The sequence below is a fragment of the Pavona decussata genome, unplaced genomic scaffold, assembly GCF_977016875.1.
Source record: "Pavona decussata unplaced genomic scaffold, jaPavDecu1.1 SCAFFOLD_16, whole genome shotgun sequence".
In the NCBI taxonomy this organism is placed as follows: domain Eukaryota; kingdom Metazoa; phylum Cnidaria; class Anthozoa; order Scleractinia; family Agariciidae; genus Pavona; species Pavona decussata.
This window is the reverse complement of record NW_028145439.1, coordinates 830145-857801: the sequence shown is the minus strand read 5'-3', so window position 1 is coordinate 857801 and position 27657 is coordinate 830145. Positions and strand designations below refer to the sequence as shown.

Here is a 27657-nt window from a genome sequence, read left to right as displayed (position 1 = left end):
CAACAATTAGCCTTCTGCCAATTTGTTTGCTTGATCAAGTGTTAATGTTGTTCTCGTATAAACATCGGGAAAAAATCCTCATCAATTTTCTTTACACGCGTTTTAGGCGTATGTGTCAAATTTTACTTCCGGTTGGGTACAATAACGCGCAAGATGGGAGACTTGGGATAGTAGGGCGAGACGAGCTCCTACTCTGCCCCAGCTTTCCGTCTTGTGCGGCATTGTACCAACCGAAAGTGAAATTTGACACCTTCAGGCGTCTCAAACGCGGAAAAGAAAAGTTAACAATTGTTTTTTGATTTCCACGTGAGAACAAGTTTTGATCAAACAAATACAAATTCTGACATGAACACTTTAAATAAGGAACCAAACCCTAATGTCAAACGTACGACGAAGCCAAAGTTATATCTGACGAAAGGGGAAAATAGAAATGAAAGAGAGAAGCTCACCTTTTGTTTGGCAGCATGTTCTGCTACCATATCACTGAGGTCTTCTTTCTGTAACTGACTCTCCCTTTCCTTTAATTGTTCTTCGTATCTATAATGGGCGAAAAACAAGTTCAAAATTGGATGGTTAACCGTCCTTCGCGCATACTTGGAAAGCCAGTCCGCGACGATTCTGGCCTGGCATTTTATCAGACTTGGAAAATTTAAGCCATGTGCTTTGGATAATACGAGGGATATGAGCTGTCGTGTGTGTTTACATGATCACACAGTCCAATCGAAGGGGACCCAGTACATCCATAATGGACTCCTGGGGTGAGTTGCATAAAATTTAACGTCGCGTGTAACTGCTAACGCCAGACCTTCAGCCCAGCCACATTCAGTATTTTAACGTCTGACGATAGTATTTACGCCGCCGTTAAGTTTTATGCAACTCGCCCCAGGTACAGCTACTTGTAAGAGACTAAGGGCGTTTTCCATTTGTCAGTTCGAATGCGTCATTTTGAAGGGATGGTACGCCAAATCAAGAATAATAATCACTCCAAAATGGTCCGCGCCGCACGGTATTTTGAAGCAATTCCAAGCTCTAAGATAACACTTTTCCTTCAAATTGATGCATTCCGTTCTGTCCACATGAAAACCTAATAACTTACCTGGCCTGCATGGCGGCTGGATCCAACTCTAGCTCACTCGGGTCCAGTGCTACCTCCACTCCCTCGGTCATAGGCGCGCCAGCCTGGTAACGAGAAAAAAACAGACAGACGAAGAGACGATCGTGAATAGCAGTTACACTGATAAGCTGAAATCTCACTAGTTTGGGATCCGCATCCACACTAATGTTCGCAGGAACAATCGTCTAGAAATTTTTAACCTGCAAGTAGTCCCTTGTTTTCCTGGGACAGTAGAGCGAGTGAAACACGCGACCGCGTGCGAAAATTGCTTCCCGCGAGGAAACGCTATTTTTTTCTCTTTCCCTCGCACGTCGCGTCTTCTCGCGGGAAGGCAATTTTCGCGCGCGCCAGAGTGGTTCCCCCGCTTTGCTACAAGGGACTACTCGTTGTCTAAGAAATTCAGGAGATGGAGCTTTTCGTAACAAATATTTCACAAGAATTATTTCAAACGTACCTTTCTTGGGACACCAGCAGCTGCCTGTAATGAAAACAAATCAAAAGAATCAATTTGTTTGTTCTCAGGGGAAGAAAACGCAAATGAGGTCTGCTGGTGTGTGACAAGGACAAGATCATTGTGTATATAAAATGAATTGAACGTGGGACGTCAATGACACAATCCAAGAAGAAACAGCCGCTACTATGATCAAACGTTGAGTCGTGTAGTTCAAAGTATTGAGTGTTTGGACGAAATCCTCAAGTGTGAACCTTCAAATGAAAGCTATTCCACAGCACTTGCCTGTGCTCCTGTACAGGGTTGTTTTAACTTAGTAGTCCGTGGATGAAATCTAGTGTGAATATTCATATAGCTTACAAACAGTACTTTCTTGTGGTGCTGTTTATTATGTTGTACAAGGTGGTTCTAACTTTTGAGTCTTTGGACGGAATCCTAACGATGATTATTTAAATAAAAGTTTTTCAGCAGAACTTTTCACTTAGTAGTACCGATTTGTTAACTTGTAAAGTGTCATCTCTGCCTGTGTACAAAAGCCTTAAGTATGTCCACTTAAATCAAAGCTGTTTAGAGATACCTTCCTATCGTACGTTTTAAGATGTACAATACAATCGATTCCGAAAAACGAGTGTCAGAGAAATCGCACTGCAACGTTCCATTATGAACAAGAACCTAGTTTAATGGCCTTAGCTCCCACGAGTCCCCTGTAGCTCAGTAGTAGAGCATCAGAACTAGTAGTCGGAAGGTCTTGGGTTCGACTCCTGATAGGAGCACTCGGATTTCCTTTCCCCGAATATGCCTTTGTCATTCACTGAATAACACACTGGTCATTCTTAATGTACAACATGGTTATAACAAATGATTCGCCAGTGAAAGTTTCTAAGTGGCAAAATGAAACCCGAGATTTTTTAAAAGTGGATACTTTTGCTGCAACGGATTCTAAGAGGAAACCTCTACCTACCGTTGCCATGTCGTATACATGAGCAGATCCCATCATGGCGGCTCCCACGTTTACTCTCTTCTCTGGTAACACAGTGTACAGTGTCTGCTGCTCTGCACCGGTCTCCATGGCTTCCTCGATGTTTTTCCTCTTACGCAGTTCAATCATGTCTGGTGTCTCCATTCCAGCTGGGATCGAGGTAAGGCCGCTTGGTGTGATTAGTCCCCTACACAAGATACAACCAAAGACAGGACATTAACCGTAGCTAGAACGGGCTTTTTTTCCCTCTCTCTTCTTGGGCCCGGGGGGGATTCCCCCACCCCACCCCCATTCCCCACCATATTCCGCAAGTATAAAAGGTACGACAATGAGGCTTGGAGAATAGATAGCAAGTCCAAAGATGTCTTCTTTGAGGTCCGCAACGCGAAGCTATGACGTCATATGAAACGGAAATTACGTCATATGGATCCAGAAAAGTAATCGAAATAAATAAACATTGATATGCGCTAAAACATGAAAGTTATAGTAAGCAAAGTAATCTTTCTTTATTTTAACTTTAACAACTGCCCGTCAAAAATTGGTTGCAATGGTAACATTAAAATCAATGAACACCAACCGACCACGTCCAATTTTTTCCAGATATATTTCTGAAAAAATCCTGAAATTCCATTTCGTTTGTTCAAATATTAGAAAGGTTATTCCAGTTGAAAGTCGCTGCGGGCAGAATTCCTCCTCCCCATCTCCCACCGGCCTAGATAGAATTAAAGAGCAACTAGCGTGTTTACTAAATGTGCATAAAACAAATTTTACGTGTCAGCTGGGGTAATGAGTCCTGTTTGATCTTCCTCCTCCTCTGATTCTTCCTGTACATGAGAAAAAAAAAACACAAATTTGATGAAATGTATTCCGGATTCTCGTGAGCTTACAGGATAATCAAAATGTAAGGGTTTTCGCCAATTTTAGTTTATAAGAGGTCCATTTGAAACAATAAAGATTTAGTTTAAATATTCGTCACTTGACGTCAAAACCCTTGATAACGAAGCGCTCTGTTCAAGAGCTGAGACACGCATGTTGTAAAAACTCTCATAAAGACAGTCAATTCACTAAGTATCTAAAGAACAGGATGTGGAAAAAAAAAGTACTGCTACCAACTCAACAGACTTGATCAAGCTACAATAAGGCCTCGTGGTTTATTAAAAGACATTAAAATGTAGGTTCAGAGGAAAACCACACTTTCAAACAAACCTTTGGTAGCGGCAGACACCAAGAAAGTAGCATAAAATACACTTCTGTTCCAAAACCAAATTGGTTATGAAGATCTTTCAACAAAACATTCAAACTTCAACTAAGCACACGCATACTCACATCCAAACAGATTTTTACAATAACTGGCAAGATTCCCCCGCACTGATTGGTTCGTAGCTATTGTGACTTGTCTATAAGAGTACAGCCTGGGCTCGTTGTTCCACTTCAGTTTTGAACATTTAATTTTTATGACGCCATTTTATGAAGTATAGGAGTATAGACCATAGAAAACTGCAGTCAATTTGTGAAATAACATTTAAACAGTTACGTGACCAAAACAAGTCACGAGATGTCATGCCACACTTCAATAGTCTCTGAACTGTAAAATGTAGCTAACATGACGTGATTTATTTCCAATGACAAACCTCTGATTCTGATTCCTCCTCAGATTCAGATTCCAGCTCGCCCCAGGGCTGGCTCTCAATCTGTTCATCTTCCTCCACCGTAGGAGCCTCCTGCTGCTGGATTCCAAACACGTCACCATACAGTGGCTTACCCTGTTCATCGACTGGAGGCTTGCCCCACCCACCTGCATGGTAACCAAATGACGCACCCTGCAAACAACAAATCAGAAGCCTGATTAATTTAGGGGTTATGTGTTTTCTCTGTCACAAACGTGACCTCTTGCGTGACCTTCATAAGTTACGTTACAAATTTCTTGAGTGGTTTTTGCACCAAATTATTTGGTCAACGACATGTTTTAATTATAGATAGGTTCTCATATTTAAAAAAAAATGCGCAACAACAACCACTTTCAACGTTAACAATATAATAGCTAAATAAAAATGAGTAAAACTTTCAACATGGAACGGGATCAAAAACTTTAATTTAGATCTAGCACACACCCAGAATTATAAAATAATTTTGCTCACAAATATCCACTGATCCCTTAAATTTACATCTACCTGTTATCTACCTGGAACAAAAGAAATTCAATGTCTGCTTTTCAAAGATTTTCTACGTTTACATCTTGCTGAAAAATTGGGTTGAGCTAGAGGTTCGAAGTTTCTACAAAGCAAAAGACGTAAAGACACAGGCCTTGTCTTACCTCAGGAATAGGTGCATTTAGTCCAGGGATTTTCAGGTTGGGGTACGAGGGTGGGGGCCCATATCTCTGCATGGCTATCAACCACGGAGGCGGCACAAGGTGATTGTTTGGGCCAATGGGCATACCAAGGGCTGTCCTTAGATCATCTGACAGATCTCCAGGCTTCTTTTCTTTCAATCTTGTTTCAAACTCCTTTCCCTGGTCATCAAAAGGTTTTTAAATAAAAAAAGTCGCAAGGTCATATCTTACTAACAATTATTTTATAGTAGATGTATATCTAGCTATAAGCTACAGAACAGTATTCCACTTTGTCTAAAATATTGTTATAAAATAATTACGCCTAGTAAAGCAACGTTTACAGCACAAAGGATAAATAGGATGGCCTTTAAAAATGTTTTACTTTGTTTTAACTTCTGTCTCACATGGCCAGGAATCTTATAGTTATCTTAAACTTATCATTTCTAGCAAGGGATCAGACATTTTTGGGACTGCATTCCAAAGACTTGGCCCAAAAAATCGTGATGATCTTAAAACCAAATTTGTGCTTGTGAAGTTGGTGTTGATTCAAACTAAGTCTGAAAAACTCTGCTGTTAGCAAAGAATCGTTTTGAATTCCGACTTGGACTTTCACAGAATCATGATTGCCTCAACTTACCAGCCTAAACTAAACTACACTAATCAGTACCATCTATTTAACCTATTCTACGAGCACAATCATAAGAAGTCTAGCTTATCACTACTTTTAAACAGAGCGAGCTGATACAGAATATGAAAAGTAGTTTAGCTTTTCTAATTGCCTAGTATAACAAAGCAACCAGGTTGTAAAATGTAAGCTGTATACGCACAACAACCAATGAGCATTGTAAAAAAAAAAAAAAAAAAAAAGAAGATGTGACAGACTTTTATAAACGTTGCATTTATAACTTCACCACTCACTTCATAGTACAGTTCACCATGGATCAACATCTTCGGTTTTGTTTGCCATCTGTCGAGAATGATAATCAAATTAATTACTACAGCAGTTTTGCATTACTTCTCTCTCTGATTGGTTAGCAAAACTCGCGCCAGTTTCTCAACCAATAGGAACCCAAACCAAAAACAATTGTGACTTGTTCACACGCGTTTTCCCGTGCTTGGCGCCAGATGCACGTATTTGTTTCGAATTCTGATTGGTTCATCGAGCTGTTTACATCTGCTGTGATTGGCCTGAGTGATACTGAGTGACACTCAACTGAAAACTGCTCTACACTGTAACAGTGACAACCCTTTTAATAACAGTCAATGGCTAACTAGGCATTCCCTATTCTCTCTATTATGAACGGGAATATGCAATTCATCTTGAGCCTACCGTCTACTAATTTATTTTGATAAAACCAGCAATTCAAACGTTGTTCAAGGGGATATATTACATGGTCTGGAAAAATTGTTCTCTTAACCCAAAGATGTGGATCAGTTACTAAAAAAGGAAGAAAATTTGTTCAGGTTAAATTAAAAGACTCACTTGAAGAAGGCATCATGAAGCTTTTGATAGTCAATATCTATCTTCCCCATTTTCGGTCTGACCTGTAAAACAAAAAACACACAAATGTGACCCCTGAATAGAAACAGAACATAATAGTTTTCTTCCTGAAAAAAAGGAAACATTAAACACTACAGAGTTTTTTGTTGTTGTTTATGCCTGTTTACCTTCTCTCTCATCTTCGCTTTCATTGTCTTTTGGTCTTCCTGTAAAAAAGAAAAACACAAGAGTACAGAAAACCATTAGTAAACGAGATAACACCTAAATTTGCCGCCAAACTCTTCTCAAAGCAATCCTTATTCACCCTGGCCATCACAAGCCAAACACATTTAGAAACGAATGTTTGGTTTATTAACATAGTTGATAACTAAAGTAAATTGGCTACCGTAAAGAGATCAGAGTGCTGACGTTTTGAGCGTTAGCCCTTCGTCAGCACACAAGTCTCTTTACGGTGGCCATGAATTTAACTTCTGTCAGTTATCAACTCTAATAATTAACCAAGCTCTTGTTTCTACTCCCCACCAACGAAGCACCACCGTTTCTTTAGAAACTAACCCTCCTCCTTTTTTTTCTTCAGAAAACTAATAAATCAGCTTACTACCAACCTGCACCATCAGTTGGGTTTCCATTAATTCCAGTGACTTGTGTGTTAGTTATTCTAAGGAATTACTTGATATCTGACGATAAAAACTAGCGATATAAAATATGTCCCAAATGAAAGGAAAAAACCCTAAGAACTACAAAGGACCAATTTTAAGACAATAAATATATGTTTAATTTCAAAATACTCTGGGCTGATACCTTTACCTCGCTTTTTTATAACTTGAAAATGCCCTCAGAGAGGTCGAAATGTCATTCCCTTTTATCGCATTGCTAGTTTTTATCGTCAAATGCCTATCGAAGAAACTTCTTATAAGAATACTTGATATCTTTCTTCTTTGTAGTGTTCTAGGAACTCCCAATCATTCCCAAAGGAGAAAAAAATAATTTGTTTCCATCTACCCCTAAGAAAAGAAGTCATCAGAAGGAAACCTTTTTTCCAAATCAAAATACTTGAGCTCAAAAGACATTGCTACCTTTTCCTGCATTGCTTCTCTCATCTCCATGATTCCAGTTCGCTGGAGAAAGAAAAGGAAAAACAATAAATAATGGTAATAGGACTGAGTGGAGTCAAAATCAGTCCGTAATCATACCAGTGATTTATTTCATCAAGAGTATGATTGTAGACTGAATTGAACGCTGCGAACTCCTGTTACCAATTAATCATAACCATCACCATTTCCGAGAACGGATGGCTGTGACAAATAAACAAAGTTCTAGTGAGATGCCGGTTTCAAAGAATGTAATTTAAACAACTGTTTCATTTACAAAATACGTGCAAAAAAAGTCCCCAGTCATGTGCAACTGTCCTATTACACTGCGCACAATAGCATGTGCTGCGTATACACTGTCCTATTAATGCTTAAATCATGGCCGCTGATAGCCAATCAGGTTCAAGAATTTTGTTATAGTTATGATTATAAGTAAACTTTCAACTAGTGATCTTACACTTGCGCTGTCTCCTATGGTGTCAAAAACACAATACCTACAAGGAATGAACTTACCCTAATACATTTTGCTTTCACACAGTTAAGAAGACACAACAGTCAACCAAAATTGGCCTATGAATTTTTCAAGAATATCTAAAATGTTTGTGGTATTTGATGAGAAAAAAAAAACTGAGGAAATTAAAACAAAGCTTTGCAAGTGTAATATTTGTGACCCCTAAATGATTCACTAAAAACTGGTATCACGGAATTAAATTTCATTGTTTAATTGCCCTTAGCCCAAAATTAGTCAATTAGTCAATAGTGTCAGCCATATCAACCTGGTGTGGGGGAAGAGGAAAGAACTACCCTGCTAGCAGAGGTTTCTTTTTGGCAAGTTTTTTTTAGCATGTACAAAGTTTGTTTTGTCTCTCGTATTTTGCATAGCTGGTACGCAGGGTAGGGAAGAATGAGGCAGAGTTTTGGCCAGAAACTATAAAAAAATCTAGAAATTCAAAATTCAATCCAAATAATTGATGAAAAAATAGGTGACATTTTGAAAAGTTTCTTAAAAAGTAGGCAACTTTGGGGCTCCTGGAAACCTTTCAGGTTACACATAAAATGCTGGGGACAAAGGTGACGATAGACAAGACAATGGCCAACGCTTCAGACAGTTGGTAAAGCACTCATATCCCTAAGCTTGACTGTTCAAGATCATTTCTTTGTGTTTGTCATAATGGCATCTTTGGCATTTGTAAAATAAAAACAAGTTAAAACGACATCATGTGCATACCCTAGGGTAAGGTTTGACCATATTTACTCACTGTATATACACTTGTCAGGTAAGAAAAGTAAAAAAAGTACTAAAAAGTGTATACAAACCTTTATGAACTCTGGTAGCTCGAATGGTGGCTTCACAATACCTCTTTTACCCTGCAGGTGGTTTCAAGATACTTGTTAATAAACCCAAGAACAGAAATTTAAATGATTGAAAAAATCACTTAATTTAAGTGTCAACATATTTAGTGCAGAGCACTAATTGGGGAGACTCTCCAGATTGAATTGGAATTTTGAAATGAGGAGAGGGGAAAACCTGAGTACCAGAAGAAGAACCTCGCGGAGTAAGGACAAGAACCAACAACAAACTCAACCCACATAATTTATGACGCCTAGTCCGGGAATCGAACCCAGTTTGAACATACAGCTATTTCAATTAATGTTGTCGGATCAAAGTATAAAGCTATATGACAAGACCTCAAGATTCTGTGGATTTTTTTATGAATGAGTTCATCAAAATCAGCTATGCCTCGTCCATCCACTGAAGATATACGATGGCGAGCCATTTGGATGAAAGGAATGTTAGGATATCAAATGGATGAGGTGGCAGCCTCTTTGAAGATGTCTTTAAGCTTTAAGCTTTGATCTAACAATGTTGATTGAAATAGCTGTATGTCTAAAACCTAAATGTTCAGGCATTGTAAGTTGCAGGAATAACTGAGTATTCTCTAATCCTGCATGTAGAGATACCAGAAGTACTGTCTCCCAGATGCGCAAACACTGAACAAAGGATTACATCTGTTCAGCAACAAACAGTGCTCTGGGAAAATCTTTAAATACTCGGCATTGAGCAGCCATAAATTCAACTTGAGTGCAACTGCTGAGAAACCACTTAATTAGAAAATGAAAACCAATCCTCAGATCAGAAATAGAAAATTGAAACTTTGATTACTTTAGCCGATCTGTGGGTGGACAGGGTTGGCACCCATCAGAACAAACTTGTCTCCATTTTTTATGAACGCAAAACAATTTTTACCAAATGAATGCTTCGACAAACGTTGACAAAATTTAATTAATGCTTTGGTTTGATTGCAACCCTTGGCAACAAAAAAAAAACTAATGATCAAAGCTGATGGAAAGTCCCCAGACATTTTTGACTCAATGTTTCCTGACTTAATCCTAACTTCCATGACAATGTTTTAGTCGGGGCAACCCTGTTACAGCAATGAAACATCTCACTGGACAAACAATTGTTAAAAAATTATCACAAAATTTAGAGAGGAAAGGCGAGTGTTTTCATGAAGGCACCCTACACGTATATCCAGACGGAACTCAGGAATGAAGAAATCCAGGTTATTGTAGAGGATGAAAACCAGAAAACTCAGAGGTAAACCTCACAAAAAGTGTGAACATAAACAATGAGCCTGTGTACAGCTGCCTGGTCTCCCAACCCCATCCCCCTCCCCCCCCCCCAAAAAAAAAAAATATATATATATATTATTCTTTGCATAGGCAGCTGTACACAGGAAAACCAACCACAAACTACTCAGGCTAACCAGTCACAAACTCAACCTTATGGAAGGCAAATGTTCTCACAACAAGGTAACACCAACCCTCAACCCTCAATTTTCCATGTCTGCTCTACAATGTGGGTGGTCTTCTTTGTAGGTGCATGCAGTAGTTGCACTGTAACAAGAGAATAAGGCTTTGAATCCTGCTGGCTGAGTGAAGTCCTGCGGGTTGGCTCGCTTTGAACGCACTTTACTAATCCATAATTATTACTAGTATATTGTGCTATACCTGAAGGTATTTTCTCTTGAAGCACCAATGTCTGGGCACAGGGACCGAGTTGCGGCATGACTGAAATCAGAACCAAAAGATACTGTTGTTCAGTAATAATAACATTATTAATTGAAACCTACCACCCACTTCCCTCTTGGGAAGTAATTCACAACTGGCTGTCTTGAACTCACACTTCCTATGCCTACTCTCACTAGTGGGCATCAAGTTATTACAGTCAAAAGACAGATAGGAAGAACAAGACATCTTGTCTTAGCCACACATTTGATGCATGTATCAAAAAAGTTGCTAAGACAAGATGTTTAAAATTCTTCCTAACTCATTCCAAGCCTCAAATATATGGTTAAAATGGTTATGAGAAACTGTGCTGACAATGTAATCTACAAGCTCAGTGAATGTTCTGTTCTCATAGGAATGAGTTATGTCAGCTGAATGTGCTCTTCCCACAAAATATGCTTTCACTGTGGAACATAAAAACACACAGTGAATCTCAAGGTGTGGGAAATATTACGACAAGCATGTAAATGTCTGGAGTTCACAACATAAGTCAAGGAAATCTGCCAGATTTTGTCACCTGTATTCTCTGGAAATAATATTCTATTTAATTCTGTAGCATAATGCTAAGAACTGACTAAAGTTTGTCCTTCCACAGAGAAATCAGTTACCAACATTTTCCACCTGGAGTTCTGAGAAAAATTTCATGTCAGAGAAAAGGTTCGTAATCCCAAATATTTCAGCTGTTTTGACCAAAACAAAGCAAAATCTCCATGACAATGCCCCTTTAAGCTGGTAGGGTTATTATGTACAAATAATGTAATGTCCCCTTTGATATCGCTATTACCACATCAAATATTTTTGCTCCCAATCAAGGCAGAAACAAAATTTCAATAAAAAGTTATTTACCTTCAAGAAAACAAGGAATTTAGGATCCTGAGCAGTGACATCATGCATTTCCACAACATCAGGTCTGGGAACCAACTAAAGAAAAACATAAATTATGGTATGGTTGAGCATGGAGAGAAACAAAAATGAATCAAACAAAAGGGATTGAAAGTGAAATTTGTTTAAGGCTAGTTAAAGTCCAGTGACCTTATGCCTGGACTAATACAGAGTTCACTTCCACATACAAATCATATTACCAATGAAGAGTGCTCCAAAAAAATCCACCCATCTCTGGTGCTGAAAGCAACCTATTTTGAAAGATCACGCCAGTGCCCAGATACAACTTACATGTGCATAACCAGTAAGAGAGTGGCAATGGATTATGTTATGTAGAAACAAGCTGCCAAAGGTGACAGACGAGTGGAAAGAGAGGATGAAACTCAGCTAGTACAAATTATGCATTTGACAAACAAAGGTAACTTCTGAATGAAAGAGCAATCCCATAGCTGGCACCTACGTAGTTTCACTGTTTCTTTAAAACAAGAAGCACTGTTAAGGAAGATGTCTCCTTGAATTTGCTGCTGTATGCATACATTCTGTGCATCTTTGAATGGTTTGCGACATATGGGTTTCTTAAGGAGGGTGGCTAGTAAAACAAAGGTATATTTGCATGGCTTATGACTACTGTATACAGGAAAAGCAGATCTTAGCAAAGGTTATTGGAATTCAAAGGAACATTAGGGGTAACCACAAATTGTGCAGTAATAATGAAGCTTCAATTTAGAAAACAACTCAAAATATTATGTATCTTAAAGCTTTTTAGAATTACAGTCGACTCCCAATAACTCAAACCTTCAAGGGAAATTGAAAAACCTTTGAGTTATCGAGAGTAAAATTATATAGAAGATGACCTGAAGGGAAAAGAAAATTGGTTCGAGTTAGCGCGAGATTCAAATTAGTGAGGATTGAGTCATCCGGAGTCGACTGTATCTCTGGAAAATGCGCAATTACATGATAGCCCTTGCTAAGATCTGCTTTTGCTATGTAGTCATAAACAGCGCAAAAATACCTCTCTGCTAGGAGGCACTTTCCTTAACCCTTTAACCTTTAAGACAAAATGACATTTTTCTCCAGATCCCAGACTACAAACTCAATGTCCATGTATGATACACCATTTTAAAGCTACTCATGAGTGTTTCATAACTGATATAATTATGAATGAGAAAAGTTGTGGCTTTGAGATAAATGGCCTTAAAACGTAAAAATTTTAAAGTTCAAAAACATCCCGAGCCTTGTGTATAGTAGTTATACCCCTAAACTATAGCTGTCTTCAGACCCACAAGTTGAGAGGTTATGGGGGTGGTCAACCATATCACATATGGGAGGGGGTTAAGATTTTGTCCTTTTTTTAGTGTACATGTGTTAGAAGACGTTATTTGGAAACTATGTACTTCTGGACGCCTAAAATTGGTATGGTGTAAGACTAACTAAGAAGAAATGTATTTTCATACGTCTTGTTGAGCTAAGTACCGTTTCCATGGCAATGCAGCGAACTATTAAGCGTCCATAAATAGTAGGTTTCCTTTATTTTTAGAAAATGTACTCATTTGATTTTTTCCATTTTTTGTATCCAGAAAAACTCACAAAACACTGACACAGTTGCACTACTTTCATGTAATTTTAACAGAGAGATCTCCTGTAAATTTTGATTTTGCATTTTAATGTTTTGTTAAGATACCCTCTGTTAGATTTAGATTTCTCTTTGTAGGCGAGTTACGCTTTTAGGGAACTATTTTCATGCCAAATTTCAGGGAATTCTAATGAGCAGTTCCTTAGAAAACAGTTCATTTCCACGAAAACAACCAGTCACAATTTTTTGGTCAAATGCGCATGTGTGGCTTTAATTGGGTTTCATGGCAAAGATGAAAGCATGCAAAAGGTCTTGGTGAATGTTTTTTTGCTTGGAAAGAAAAGAAAAAGAGTCCAGAAACGAGAAACTTAGTTATTTAGGATCAAAACTTAACTTTATTATTCATTTCATGTGAAATTGAGGGATCACTTTATCGACCGTCGTATTTGCAAACCACAACCCTAGCGGGCGCTAAATAGCATCACTAACAGAATCTGTAAAGCACGCGCAAACTGTGTTCGGCCACCTTTATGAGTAGATCTTCACAAGACCATCTTAGTGTCAAAAATTCATGTAAAGGGTTAATATATTAACTGAACATACTTGTTTTAGTTCAGCAACACTTAGTCTGTTCATCTTTCTCAGCTTCTTTTTAGACAGCTTGGGTTGGTCATCCTCAGCTTTTTTCTGGCAAGAAATAAAAATGAGCAATGAGCTAATGACAGTAATTGATACAAATAACAACTTTTTCCCCTCAAGTAGCACAATCCTTAATTATTACAAGGGGGTCAGCAGTTACAGCATAAAGTACTAAAGTGTGACGTCACAAAATATTAATATTTGAATTTTTGAAATTATAAGATTTATTAAGATGTTCGCAAAGAGCATGATGAGATTTAATGCCTACTTGACAAAAATCAGTATCTTATTGTAATTTGGGAGTGAGATTTTGGGACTTTTATGCTCCGATGACTCTAAACAAATCCTTCTTAGTAATTTTGTCTCTGTTTAGAACAGAGACAAAATTGCAAGGATTTGTATGGGATTGTCGGAGCATAACAATACTAATATCTCACCCCCAAATTGTAATAGGATGCTGCTTTTTGGCAAGTACAGTGTAGGCATTTTTGATCATGCTCTTTTTACGAACATCTCAACAAATCCCATAATTTTGAAAATTTGGTTTTTGTATAGTACTCAGGGGCCCGTTTCTCGAAAGTCCCGGTAACTTACCAGGCCCAATAATTAATTTTGGTGACAAATGTTTCTTAACAGAAATCAATTTTTGTTAGCTTTGAATACTAAATTTTAAAATCTTATAATTCTATGAAAACATTGGCCAAGTATTATGACTGTAATCACTGTGTAATCAGCGAAAAAAACATTTAAAAATATACTTATCGGGCCCGGTAAGTTAGCGGAACTTTCGAGAAACGGGCCCCTGTAGTGACATAATTACATAATTTGTACTCCAAATTGTCTACTGACACTTAAGTGTATATGACAGAATTTTTTTATTTGCTTGACCAAATCTTCATAAATTTGACCTTGCTGGTTCCTTGCCTCCATTTTAAAAGCACACTACATTTTCTATACAAGGAGCATCCTTTGTTTGTATAATCCAATCAGAAATCCAATTTTCATTGGATCTTAGATCTGCGCAATTTCAAATTGAATGAACGAGTGCAGTCTTGAAGCAAATAACCAGTTCAAATTTTCAAATAATAATTATTTGATTAACACAATTTAAGGTGGTATGCTTGAACTCGTTCAACCATAACAACAGTTACTAATTAAGATTACGTCTTACCACCATATCCTCATCATCATCATCGTCATCATCATCATCATCATTCACGGTGTTGTCTTTAACTTCGCTTTTCTTTGTTGCCACCTGAAACCAATTTCAAAAGGGTAAGTTCTGAGTGAAGTTGTCACTTGACAATTAAGCATGTCACTTTCTTCAGCCAGTGACAAAACAGGCGATTTTAAATCCCAATCGGCAAAAATTGCCTTGTGTGCCTGGTACTACGCCTGCGATTTTCATTGATTGCCGCAATACCTACAATATCGTCAGCAATTAAATTCACCATCATTCGCCTAGTGAGCCATAATCTGCGTGAAAAATCAATTTTCGCTTGCAATCAAATTTGCCAATGTTGACCAGCATACAAAATTGCCTGGTGTGTCACTGCAACCTTTTGAAAGGTAATGATTATGTTTCTGCTAAAGGCTTATAGTGCAAAGTTGAACTCACAGTTTCCTCTTTTTGGTCCATCTTTTTCTGTGCTGCATCATCTTTTACTGGATCTGTCAACTGGATGAAATCAATAGCACAAGTCAACCAATATCTTTACCATACAGTAGCTCCCCACTGTCACAAACTCTCAGGAAAAGGGAAAGCAACTTGTTAGAGATATGGATGTTCAAAATATAGAGTACTTAGCACTAAATTTTGTAATTGCAACAAAACTGAATTGTGATATACAAATCAACAATCCAATGGTACCCTATAAGACTAGTGTACATAGTTTACATTCTTGTCTAAAGCCTGAACCAACTCAAGTAAAGGATGAATTGGATGAATACCTTCCGTTCTCTGAACAAGTAATCAAAGAGAAACAAAAGGAGTCAACTACACATCGAACCCCCCAGCTTGAGGTGATTTTTATTTGACAGAAATGAATGGTCAGACCAGTCACTTTGCAAACAGAAAGTACCAATTCAAAAGACTGGTATTAATGCCAGTCCTTTGAATTCCTGTAAAATGGTGTATACCAGTTTCAGAATGTGCAGTTTTAAAATTTTCCTCATCAAAATTGCACTCTGTATTGACATTATATGGACTGCTCTGGCTGGCAGGTGCTCACAAATGGAAAGCACCCTTAATTTTAGCCAAACATCTCAATAAATAATTATTTATAACACAATATGCATGCTTCGTTTGCTTTCAGGATCTTTTCGTTCAAAACAAAATCAATATTAAAAAAAAGTTGTGTCCATTAAACTTTCTGAGATATTTATTGTAGTCCAGCATGAAACATTTGAGAATGATGTATTAATCAGTAAATGACACAGTCATACTCAGAAAAAAATCTGAGTGCAGCTATCAGGAGTTGAACCTAAGACCTTCCGATTACTAGTTCGGATGCTCTACCACTGAGCTACAGGAGCACTCGTGGGAGCTAAGGAAACTAAGGAAGTGAAACAGTTGCACTCAATGTCAGTTCTAGAGAATGTAAAATAACACTAAAATAATGTTCCTCTGTGATGTACCTGTATGTAAGCCCCGTACTCCCTCCTATGGCATGATAGAGTTTCCAGAAAGACTGAATCAGATTTTCATGTACTGATTGATCTGCCTGATTAGTTGGGCTAATTGTATTGGCCAATTTACAAGTTTCATTTTGTTGGGCAGTTTTTCTTTCTGTTACTGTAGCACGGGGTAAAAATCGGCCTGATTTAAATAAATAAATCAGGGCCGCTCACCAATTTTCTTTGTCAAATCAGGCCAAATTGAACCAATTAATCAGTAGATGTAAATTACCTTAGTTTTATATCATAAACAAAGAAACTGGAAACTAATACCTTAAACGCCTCAAAAATCTTGGCAAATGCTCTGTAGTTAGGATCAAGTGGACTGAGACCTTCTGTCACATATTCCACCTCAACATCATCTGTGTCATCTACACTGTAAGGCTGTTCTTGAACAAACTGCATGGAATGAAAAACATCAAGTGAAGTTTTCAAGAGTGCTGTAAGTTGAAGTGACCCTAACTTGGAGATATTGTTGGTAACTCCCTCTGGAGTGAGCAAAGTAAAGTTAAGTAATTTATTTAATGTCAACAACACAGGGAGTGCTTGCGCAGTCTCGTGATAAAGTGCTTGACAATAATCCAGATTGATTTGAATTTAGAAATGTTGGTTTTTAAGGAGAAGGGAAAACCAGAGAACCCGGAGAAAAACCTCTGAGAGCAAGGATGAGCACCAACAACAAACTTGACCCACATGACGATGAGTTCGGAAATCGAACCCGGGCCACATTGATGGGAGGCAAGTGCTCTCACCACTGCACCATCCCCGCTACCCTAGGGTTAAAGGATCTCCCACCAAAAGAAAAAACATTTGCCTAAAAAAAACTTCTATAGACAGTAAACTCACAATATTTGCTGTGGAATGGTCTTTATAAGGACTCATTTAATTAAGTGACCACATTACACTTAAATTACCAAACAGTAGAATGTTGCCACTTAGCAAAAGATGGTGGATACAAACTACTGACAGATCGGAATACAACACTTGGATTTTTTTTTTTCATTGGTCATTGGAAATTATTGGATTGTCCCAGTTGCTGTAGACCTCTTTACCTTGTGTTAAAAATAAACAACAACAACAGCAACACGTTGTTGAAAATTGTTCACATGTCAAGTATAAGTCCACAAACAATGTCACTCAATAAAGCATAACTATCAGTGGTAATTTTTTCCTACAGTTTGCAACATTTTTCTCATTAGTTTTGCTGCCATGATACCACACAGCAACTCCTGTTTACCAGTTTAAAAGTTAACAAAATTCAGCTTGCTGTGTGAGGCTTGCACTTAATGAGAACTCCAATATTGACCAATCTAATTACCTCAATCTTCTTTCTTCGCTTCTTTTTCTTTTTCTTCTTCTTCTTTTCTCTGCTCTAATAACAGAATTATGGACAGAACAAGTATAAGCCCCTTTTCTGATCTTGCAATTTGACAACTGACAAAGAAACTAACTAAAGACACATCTGAGTGCCTCCCTCCCTTTCTGCTTATAGTTTAACCTCCCCACACCCTTTCCAGAGCCTAAAATACATGCATTAGATGTTTACCTAGTGAGGTCTTAAGGCCGGTTTAAATGGTTTCAACATTTGACCAACATTCATTCAACAAAAGTTGAACGGATGTTGGGCAAATGTTGAACAGGGTGTTCAAATAGTTTCAACACCATTCAACATTTTCGAGAAAAAAGGAAACATTGTATGGATGTTGAATGAAAGTTTAAACTGATTTAAATTCGATTCAATGCACTTTCAACAAGCTTTCAACATTTTTTGCACTTTTATCAAAGTTGACGACCTGTTCGAATGCTACCAACATTTGGTTCAACAAAGTGTTGAACCTCCACCCTGGGCCTGTCACCTTGTCGCGGTGGTGGAGCTTGTGTGTCTCAGTGACCCAAAGAGCTATGCCGGTGGGGACTTAGTCCCTGGCGGGTTCAACCGTACCGGATTGGTCCAGGGACAGAGACCTGACAAAGGACAGCCCCTGGCAGGTTGGGGGTTGGGCGTTAGGCTAATCACCTAACTTCGTAAAAAATGAATGATTACAGAAACCTTACACATTAGAGGCAATCTACCGAATCTTGGGGGCCGAGCGGCACACAACATGACGCTCCAGAGCGAAAGCCACGTATAAACTCTGGAGCCAAGGACGCCAATATAGTGCACCCAAAAACACAGTTGAGGATAGGAAACTGGAACGTGAGAACCTTGTATGCAGAAGGGAAGACAGCCCAAGCGGCGAAAGCAATGAGAGAGGCTAATGGAGAGCTACTTGAAAGGGCTAACGTGGAGAGGTTGAGTGAAGAGGTAAGAAGAAGGAGATGGCAATTCATTGGACATATCCTCAGACAACAACCTGACAATGACTGTGTTACAGCCCTAACATGGACCCCAGAGGGAAGGAGAAAGAGAGGCCGGCCAATAACAACTTGGCGGCACACAGTGGAAAAAGAGAGGTCCAAAGCAGGGTGGCAGTCCTGGAGTGAGGTGCGCACTGCAGCGCAAGACCGGAATCGATGGAAAGCACATGTGGAGGCCCTATACGCCATCTTGGTGCCAGGGGACAAGTGAAGTGAAGTGGAAGTGTTGAACACATGTTGAACCAAATGTTGAAACCCTTTAAACTGGCCTTTACCTGTGATACTGTTATTATAAAAAAATGGATAAGGGGGTTCATTCTAGAGAAACTGTGGTGCTGTGTCACTGGGAAGTGGAAAAGAATGCTTGGTTTTATCAACAGAGTTGATAACTTAAAGGTAATTTGGCCACTGTGAACAGATTGGAGTGGTGACGTTTCAAGCGTTAGCCCTTCGTCCCTCTCACAAAGAGCTAACACTTTAACTTCAGCTCTTGAATCTCATGATGGTGGCCAAATTACCTTGTTCAGTTATCAACTCTGTTTGAAAAAACCAAAAATTAAGTATAACATAAGCTGGGAAGAAATCATGACACCAGCACTAAATGCTGACAATTAATATAACAAAACTTCAACTTCCTGTAACATCCAGTGTGTTGGATTAACCTTTTAACCCTTAATATCAAAGAGTAAATTCTCCCATCTCGTCTCCATACTATTCTTGTAAAAAGTACTGAGGAGAAGTTATTAAAATATCAAGAAAATTCACCTTGGGTGATCATAACTATCCTTAATTCCCATGACCTCACGGGTCGAATAAGCATTGAATGAGGATGAATTTGATGCTGATCACTGTGAGGGCTTATAGGGTTACATTTGATGGCATACTTTCAAGCCTGGTGTACATAAAACGAGAATGATTATTATTTAGTCAGTGACACAGGTTTATTCGGGAAAAACTACAATCATTATTGGAACTAGCAATAGGAAAGTCATAAGTTTGACTCCTATAAGGAGAACTCAAATTTTTTTTTAAAGTATGCATGTGGCAATGACTGAATAACACATCATCCTCATCCACTTTTTTGTCACAATCCATTGTGGATTGTTTGCAATTCCAACATTAATTTTTCTCAATCTTCTTTCAAAGTAATCTTCCCAATTGTGCTATTTCTTTGGTTATCAGATGCAAATATAAAAAGATGTCAGCTAAGGATGGAATACACCATCTTAACTTTGCCAAATCCAGCTACATGTACTTACTTCAACAGCCGGTGTTTCTTCTGCCTCTTCAACTTCCACCCCCTCCTCTTCATTATGGTACACTTGTTCGGCTACTTCCTCAGGTACTTCTGGTGCAAATCTCTCATTCAGCATCTCCACTGGCTCCTCCAGATGGACACCAACATCATCATGAGGAGGTGAATAATTTTCCTGTTCTGGTGCCTGTGGATGATCCACCATCACCCACGGCTCCTCAGAACTTGAGGACACAAGAACATCACCATTATAAAACTCCTCCTGATACTCTTCAGCATAAGAGTGTGATTGTGGAATGTTCTGTTCTTCTGGTGTGTAAAACTCATCCGGTTCTTGAGTGTCCATGGGTGTAGTTTCTTGTGCCCATGGTACAGAAGCATCTTGCGCTGGAATACTTTCACCATCTTCAGGAGCAAATCTTCCCTGATCAGCAAAAGAATCCTCAGCAATTTCCTCTTGGCGTTGTTCACGCATTTGTTCAACCACATCACCAGGTTCATACATAGCAGATGCCTCTGTTTCTTCCTGAGAATGCAATACCCTCTGCTCTTGATTATCCTCAACAATGCTATGTTCTTTGTCCGTTTCTTGTTCCCTTAGGGGTTCCTCTGCAGCCTTCTGATTATAACTTTGTTCCACGAGTTCCTGGTCATTTTTCTGTTCCACTGCTCTCTGGTCAAGACTTTGTCCCTTGAGTTGCGCAGGTGCATCATCACCAGTGATTGTCTGTTGTCCAATATGTGGCTTTTCCTCCGGTATAACAACTGGTACATGGGTTCCAAAGGGTGCATCCTCTGTTTTCATCACTAGCACAGGATAATGTTCTCCTCCTGAGTGATGTATGGGAAGATTACTTTCTGTTATTGGTAATGTTTGAGGTTTAACATCTTCTTTTCCTTCACTGTGAACTGCTACTTGTGTGGAACCTGGTTCTGTGTGTGGCACATATTCTGGCTCTATGAAAAAAAAATCTATATTGAGTTACTGCTGCAGATCATAACATTTATGTTCCTACATGTACTTACCTCTTCTCTCAATATTATGGGAAATATTAGACAATGAAAAACTCTACTAAGCTTCTTTTCAACACCTTTCTTTTTTAAGGTAACACTAAAGGATTTCAGCATAAGACTTAAGAAGTAGTTGAACTACCTTGTACAATATGATCAACAGAACCAAAGGAAAGTACTGTTGAATGTTCACAGTTCAGTATTTTTTTTTTACCACAGACTCATAAGTTGGAAACCACTTGTACAACACACCACAGGAAAGTACCGTTCAGTAGCTTTCATTTGAATGGTCACAGTTCAGTATTTTATCACAGACTCATAAGTTGGAAACCACTTGTACAACACACCACAGGAAAGTACTGTTGTTCAGTAGCTTTCACTTGAATGGTCACAGTTCAGTATTTTATCACAGACTCATAAGTTGGAAACCACTTGTATAACACTCCACAGGAAAGTACTGTTCAGTAGCTTTCACTTGAATGGCCACAGTTCAGTATTTTATCAGACTCATATAATGGAAAAAACTTGTACAACACACCACAGGAAAGTACTGGTTAACATTTAACAGTAACTAAAATTACTGATAAACTTGTGGTCCCCAAAAAAGCAAATTTAAAATACAAATTAAATCAAATTCAGAAACATGCACTTACTATTTAGCTATTTTACAATAAAACATCTGTGATGGAATATGAAGTTAAAACACTTACAATAAAAAGGTACAATTGTTAAAATAAAATTTAAACAAACCTTCATCTTGGCTACTCTCCTCAGCTTGAACTGGCTGCTGCGCTTGTTCAGCCTAAAGGTAACAAATACACGAAAAATCCACAATAATAATTATTACTATTACATTACAATGTATGTCTCTAACAAATTTATGATTAATTTATGGGAATAAATATAAAATCTAGCTGGCGTGTCAGAAATCTCATGTAGACATTCACTGATACTGCAATGAGCAGCTCATCCATTTTTATCATCATTCACACCAGTTAAATTTGGAAAGAGAGTTCACACAGCACAATAGCCCGGATATGTTATTTCCTATGCCCTTAGTACATGTAGACAAAGAATATATAGTTATTTCATGTATATACATTTTAACTGCACAGCCCCATACATTTATTCTATATATCTTTTGCAACTCAAACTTTATTCATGCTCGCTGTTTCTGGAAGAGGGTTTGTATGACAGTGGTGCAATTTTTAATTAATATATGGGGCTGTACAAAAATCTTTCCCAGTGGAGCTGTGCAGAAATCAGACAAAAAAACATTTGTTGAACCAAAAAGAGTGTCTGAAAACAATAATTTAGGAACCAGCCTTGGTCACTTAACCCATTACGCACCAGCTGTTTCCAGAGGTTTTCCAAAATTCAGCAAAATTGGCAAAGTGGTTATTTCCTACCCCATGTGCAATAAAAATACATAACCTACAGGGCAAAACAAACAACACTCCTTTGATCTAAGATAATTAAAATTACTAATTATTATGGAATAAAATACACTAGTTGCCGATTAAAAATTTTCCAAAAAACAAACTTGAAGGCAAAAATTTCCGAAATTTTGATGAAATTTGATCCGCGCCCCACGTGGGCAAAATTTGATCTTCCTCGAGAGCATGTGTTTGTTTACGCAACATTACACAGTTGTCACATTTTCTCAATGAAAATAGAAAGAAAAACACACAGAAAGCTTTCCTAAATGAAAAATTTATTCAGAAAATTCTTTGTTTACGCCTTAGAAAGAAACGCATATAATTATAAATGCAAGACGAGAGACGTGCAAGCGATTTGTAGCAACTATACAAGTCCATTATAAAGCGAATATATCGACCCGTGCAGGGCACGTTTTTTAAAAAAAAAACTGTTCAGAGTACTAAGAATCGGTCAATTAGAATAGTATTTCAGTACAAATTCACAATAAAACCTGTAATTTTTTGGCTGTTGAATTCCCAGAAGTACTCGAAAATTTCACAGAAAGGCCGTGGCCTAAATCATAACTTGAGCTATCCGCTCACTCGTCGCCTGAATAAAACAACAATTCGTACTCGAGGCATAATTTCTTCGCCGTTATTTCTCGAATTTCCGCTGTTGAAACTGTTGAGTATTCCTTAGTAGTTCTTCTTTCCATTTACCATTTCGAAAAGGTGTGTTTTCCTTCAGAAAACGTGAAAATTGGCGACTAAAACTTTAGCCGCGCTGTCCACGAGGCAACAAAAATTGAAATATGACACGGCTTTCTATAGACAAAAAGCTCTTTTGTCTAGGTCCCCCTAAGACCTAAAAATATATGCGCAGTAAGTGGATTCTAATTGGTCAGTCCTTTCTGAAGACAATGAGAACAATAGGGCCAAAAAAATCCCTTCTAGGAGAGATAGGCTCCAAACGCGAAGTGTGCGCGATTGTGCCTGAAATCAAGGCCAGTTTTGGGCGGCATGGTGCGTAATGGGTTAAGGACAGTGCCTGCTATTGTTACTGTGCATACATTCTGTGCATCTTGAGATACTCGGGTTTCCTGTGGGTGGTCCCTACTGATACAGGGATGTGTTTGCACGGTTTAAAACTATTTGGAGAAAGCAGTACTTAGTAAGTGCTCTTAGTATAAAAAAAGAAAATTTGGGGTAACTGTGCAATTTTCAGAGAAAATAGAGCTTCAATTTCGAAAACATCGCCATACATTGCTTTGTATTTTACTGTTTTTAAGAATTATTGTTGCTTAATTATCTCTATAAAAAATGTGTGGTTTTCCCAATTTTAGCCCTTGCTAAGATCTGCTTTTCCTGCATAGTCATAGACCTTGCAAAAATACTTCGGTATCAGTAGGCACCGTCCTTAAATGAATGAAACAGAAGCTGGTTATTCATTCTTGTTGCTAAGCACATTTGCCAATACACTGATTATTATACACGACAAAATGTGTTCTGTCATAACTTCTATAAAGAACCTTAGTGACATTCATATTTAAAGCCTAGGTGTGAATCAGATAACATTAACCACCACTGATTCACGAACTATTCTTTGGTTGCAACTTACCGACAAAAAATAACTGTGAAGTCTCGCTACCAGATCCGCCTTCAGACCTAAAAGAAACATACAACGACAAATTAAGCTTAAAAGACCTTAACAAGCATAGCCGGCGTAGCACGTGGAAATTGGACGCCAAATAATAACGTGCAGCAATGTTACAACTAAAATTAGGAGAAAAAAAACACAGTTTGTATCCAGAAAAGAAGACTGAACGAATCATTCATTACTCTACCTGATGTCTGAAGTCCAAGTGATGATAACCTTGCCTTTAATTCGACAACTTTTAGTTTTTTGAGTTCTTCGATCGAAGGCACACCGTCTTCCGCCATCTTGGATGATGCCTTGCGACGTTGCAGTGAAGGATCATGGGTGTTCGCTCTGAGAGACTGGATACAACATTGTAAGGAACGCCTGACGGAAAACGTAAACTCTGCGAAAAAGCACCGAATGCAGCAAGGAAAAGACTTCCAAAATTGCCAGCGAAATGGAGCTCCACTTTCTTGGTACAGGATCCTGCTATCCTTCTCTGACCAGGGGAGCATCGTGCACGATTTTAAGGCATGAAACGGGCTGTTGGATGTTTGACTGCGGAGAAGGGACTCAAACTCAGCTTATGAAAAGCTCCATTAAACCAGGAAAAATTAACAAGATTTTCATTACCCATCTTCACGGAGATCATCTCTTCGGCCTGCCTGGTTTGCTTTGTACAATGGGAATAAACTCTAGCGAAAACAGGGAGCCCATTGAAATCTACGGACCGGTTGGACTAAGGAAATATTTAAGGGTGTCTCTGGAATTGTCACAGTCCCTTCTTGGTTTTAGTTACTCTGTACATGAGCTTCAGTATTTTAATTCAGGTGAGAGGAAATTGTCGTTTTCTCACACTATTCACTGGCATATATTTGGGTGTAAAATCTACAACAATATTTGGTGGTTGACACTGTATCTGCAGCAAAAAAAAAATTATTTATAAAGTTGCCGGTTTTCAGTTGGGCTAGGCACCTATCAATGTTAGGCCATTGGGTCGAGGGAGGGGGGGGGGAGTGGTAGGCATAGTTGAGGCATTTGAGCCTAGCAGAGTTTTCCATTCAAATGCCCCACTACAGGGTATCATTGGGTTGCCAAAAGGGTAAATAGACATCTTTGAAAATTTGTTGGAAAACCTCCAAAAATTGTCAGAACTCTCTATATCTGGCTGTTATGGAGAGTTCTGACAATTTTTTGGAGGTCTACAATTAAATTTCCAATGATGTCAATATTTTCCACACCTATGCCTGTACCCCACTCTCTTGCAGTTTTTAACATTGATAGGTGCAGTGTAACTACCTAAGCTAGCATTGATGTTAAGGTTGAAAATTGGAGTATTGATGCTACTTGGGAAGTGAAATTTTAAATAACCTTTTTAACCTAATGTTTTATTAGAAACAATTCATGTAGCTACCTCTTGGGTGCATAAAAATGAATTTCAGCCATGCATGCTCACACATCAAATTACACTGTATGACTTGTCAATCGATGTTCTTAATTAGGGGCAGTAAGAAGGGAAACCTTGGTAATGAGGTTTAGTACCTTATGTCAGCTTACTCAAAAATTGAACATTCATCCTGATACTGGCAGTATAGAAAGATGCGTGAAAGAACACAGCATTCAGCTGGAGTCCAGTCTAAAAGGAGTAGTTAATATAGCCATAAATGTAACTTTTTCCTTTTAACAACATGCAAAACCCTGACCATGAATGGTTCCTTTGCATTTTTCACAGCCATCAGGCAAGCTAACATATCAGAAAACAAAGAGGTTTTGGATTGAAATCCGCCAATCAAAGGGCACTATCGTGACCTTTTGAGTCCTCTTAAATAGTCTAAACTTAACTTTAAAGGGTTCAGAGCTCATGGTAGTGCACTATGATTCCAGTGGATTCCATTCTGATTAGTCAGAATTGTTTTCACAGTTGGTTGTTGAATGTCAGAACTGGGATTTGAAGTTGAACAGAGTTTGCAGTGCTTCTGAAAAAAGCAGTAAACATAGGCATAATGATGGCATATAATTCATGTTAAGGTACTTGACAAAAATATTTTATTACTTTACTGAACTCAGATTTAACATTTTATACAGATTTAATTCAAAGCAGCACCACAGAATGGACACACTTTTCTTCTACATCAGACAATCTACACCCAAATGAGACTTCAGGAAGAACTATTTCTGAAAATGAGAATGGCTTATGGCAAGTTTGTCAAGAAGGAAATTTAACTGTCTTAGCTGCTCCACTCAAGCACCGCATTACATGCTTTGGTTATGTAATTCAAGAGCAGCAGCTGCCAGGAAAACTTGATCCTAATCTTTTAAAACAGAGAGGTATTCCCCCAGGGCCTCTATATTCAAAAATCAAGAATGGCGAAACTATTTCTACCCCTGATGGCAGACTGGTCAAACCCAGTGAGGTGCTGGGACCACCTCGACCAGGTCGGAAAGTTGTTATTCTTGGTGATACATGTGACTCTTCAAGGACTGTGGAAATTGCTTCTGATGCAGATGTTGTTGTTCATGAAGCTACCCTTGAGGATGAGCTAAAGGAAACATGCATAGATCATGGCCATTCCACCCCAGGTATTTCTTGTAGATAAACTTTTCACTTGTATTCCTAGTACGAGGTTCATATTGTAACTTGCAGACGGAGTGTTTTTTCTCTTTTTCACATTGGGCCATAAATCGGTAAAATTAAAGGACAGCTCCCGCGCAAATCTGTCGGGCGACTGTCGGTAGTCTGTCGACAGACAATTTACTGACAGATTACCAACAAGGGAACTGAGTGATAATAATTATTATGCTACCTTGTTTCTGTTTTGCAGTTTATCCAACTGTGATATTTTATGCTTTATTTACAAAGAACACATGTTGTTCCATCTGCTTTAGTCTGTCAGCTGTGTGTTGGTTGTTTGTCGGCCATCTGTTGGCCGCTTGTCAACCAGCCATTCACAACAAAATGGGCAAAAATGGCTGAAACTTGAGCAAGTACCTTAGGACACCAAGGGGCTTCATTTCAGGGATAGGGATGTTTGAGACACTTTTCTCCATGTTTGATGTTACCTGACTAACCTGGTATACCCAAGTTTAGGGACAGCTCAAAGAAAGTATTTTGTGTTGTACCAGAAAATATTCATATTCAACACCCCTTCCCCCCTGCAAGGGATTGGAAACTCTGGAGGTGGGGGGGAGGGCCCCTCTACAAGGGATTGAAAACTCTGGAGGGGGGGGGGGGCTTAAAAGCAAAAGAAATTAAAGGCAAGTATGAAGCTGAATTGGATTTTCTGAGGGGTAGAAGGATCTTGGAGAAAATCCCTTCTGTGGGCGGGGGAGGGGGGGAAGGGGAATGGGAGGAAGTATGGATATTTTTTGGACCTTACACATTGAAAGTTAATTCCAATCGCATTTTTTTTCCACAGAAATGGCTGGGCATTTTGCTACAAAAATCAAGGCCAAGAAACTTGTTCTTACACATTTTAGTCAAAGATATAAGGGATCAGTGAGTGACAGCACAGGAGCAAAGTCTGATGACTATGAAAGTGTTGGAAAGCTTGTCAAGCAAGCAGAAAAAATCTTCACGTCAGGCAGTGTGATTGCAGCTGAGGACTTATTGGTTATTCAACTTTCCCTGAAATAATGTAACAGGCACGCCACTTTTTTTGGTGGTGGTGG

At 38.6% G+C, this 27657-nt stretch overlaps 2 protein-coding genes across 2 annotated transcripts in view; one reads left to right on the top strand and one right to left on the bottom strand.

Annotated features, from left to right (window-relative positions):
- LOC146487193 (splicing factor 3B subunit 2-like) overlaps positions 1-24345 on the bottom strand; it is a 25163-nt gene extending 818 nt beyond the window's left edge. The window contains exons 1-23 of the mRNA XM_085086286.1: positions 24194-24345; positions 23968-24014; positions 21682-21733; positions 19925-20877; positions 17626-17679; positions 16581-16706; positions 15250-15309; positions 14803-14886; positions 13596-13679; positions 11384-11458; positions 10481-10540; positions 8786-8836; positions 7454-7495; positions 6545-6583; positions 6360-6421; positions 5795-5843; positions 4859-5056; positions 4176-4364; positions 3316-3368; positions 2527-2731; positions 1569-1592; positions 1097-1179; positions 450-537 (exon numbers count right to left, since the gene is read on the bottom strand). Of these exons, the coding sequence (XP_084942412.1) occupies positions 450-537; positions 1097-1179; positions 1569-1592; positions 2527-2731; positions 3316-3368; positions 4176-4364; positions 4859-5056; positions 5795-5843; positions 6360-6421; positions 6545-6583; positions 7454-7495; positions 8786-8836; positions 10481-10540; positions 11384-11458; positions 13596-13679; positions 14803-14886; positions 15250-15309; positions 16581-16706; positions 17626-17679; positions 19925-20877; positions 21682-21733; positions 23968-24014; positions 24194-24290 (2775 nt within the window). The 5' untranslated portion in view covers positions 24291-24345. The remainder of the gene's footprint in view (positions 1-449; positions 538-1096; positions 1180-1568; positions 1593-2526; positions 2732-3315; positions 3369-4175; positions 4365-4858; positions 5057-5794; positions 5844-6359; positions 6422-6544; positions 6584-7453; positions 7496-8785; positions 8837-10480; positions 10541-11383; positions 11459-13595; positions 13680-14802; positions 14887-15249; positions 15310-16580; positions 16707-17625; positions 17680-19924; positions 20878-21681; positions 21734-23967; positions 24015-24193) is intronic.
- On the top strand, positions 24319-27657 carry LOC146487192 (zinc phosphodiesterase ELAC protein 1-like). Its single transcript, XM_085086321.1, has 3 exons — positions 24319-24818; positions 26074-26568; positions 27405-27657. Exons 1-3 carry the CDS (start codon positions 24446-24448, stop codon positions 27620-27622), a joined length of 1086 nt encoding a protein of 361 aa, XP_084942447.1. The 5' UTR covers positions 24319-24445; the 3' UTR covers positions 27623-27657.

What these genes read in the sequence shown, in the direction of transcription:
- LOC146487192 (XM_085086321.1), top strand. Translation starts at nt 24,446, where the DNA reads ATGGAGCTCCACTTTCTTGGTACAGGATCCTGCTATCCTTCTCTGACC. An exon ending in GCTTCAGTATTTTAATTCAG is followed by an intron (nt 24,819 to 26,073) that starts GTGAGAGGAAAT and finishes CATTTTATACAG; the next exon opens with ATTTAATTCAAAGCAGCACC. An exon ending in TCATGGCCATTCCACCCCAG is followed by an intron (nt 26,569 to 27,404) that starts GTATTTCTTGTA and finishes TTTTTTCCACAG; the next exon opens with AAATGGCTGGGCATTTTGCT.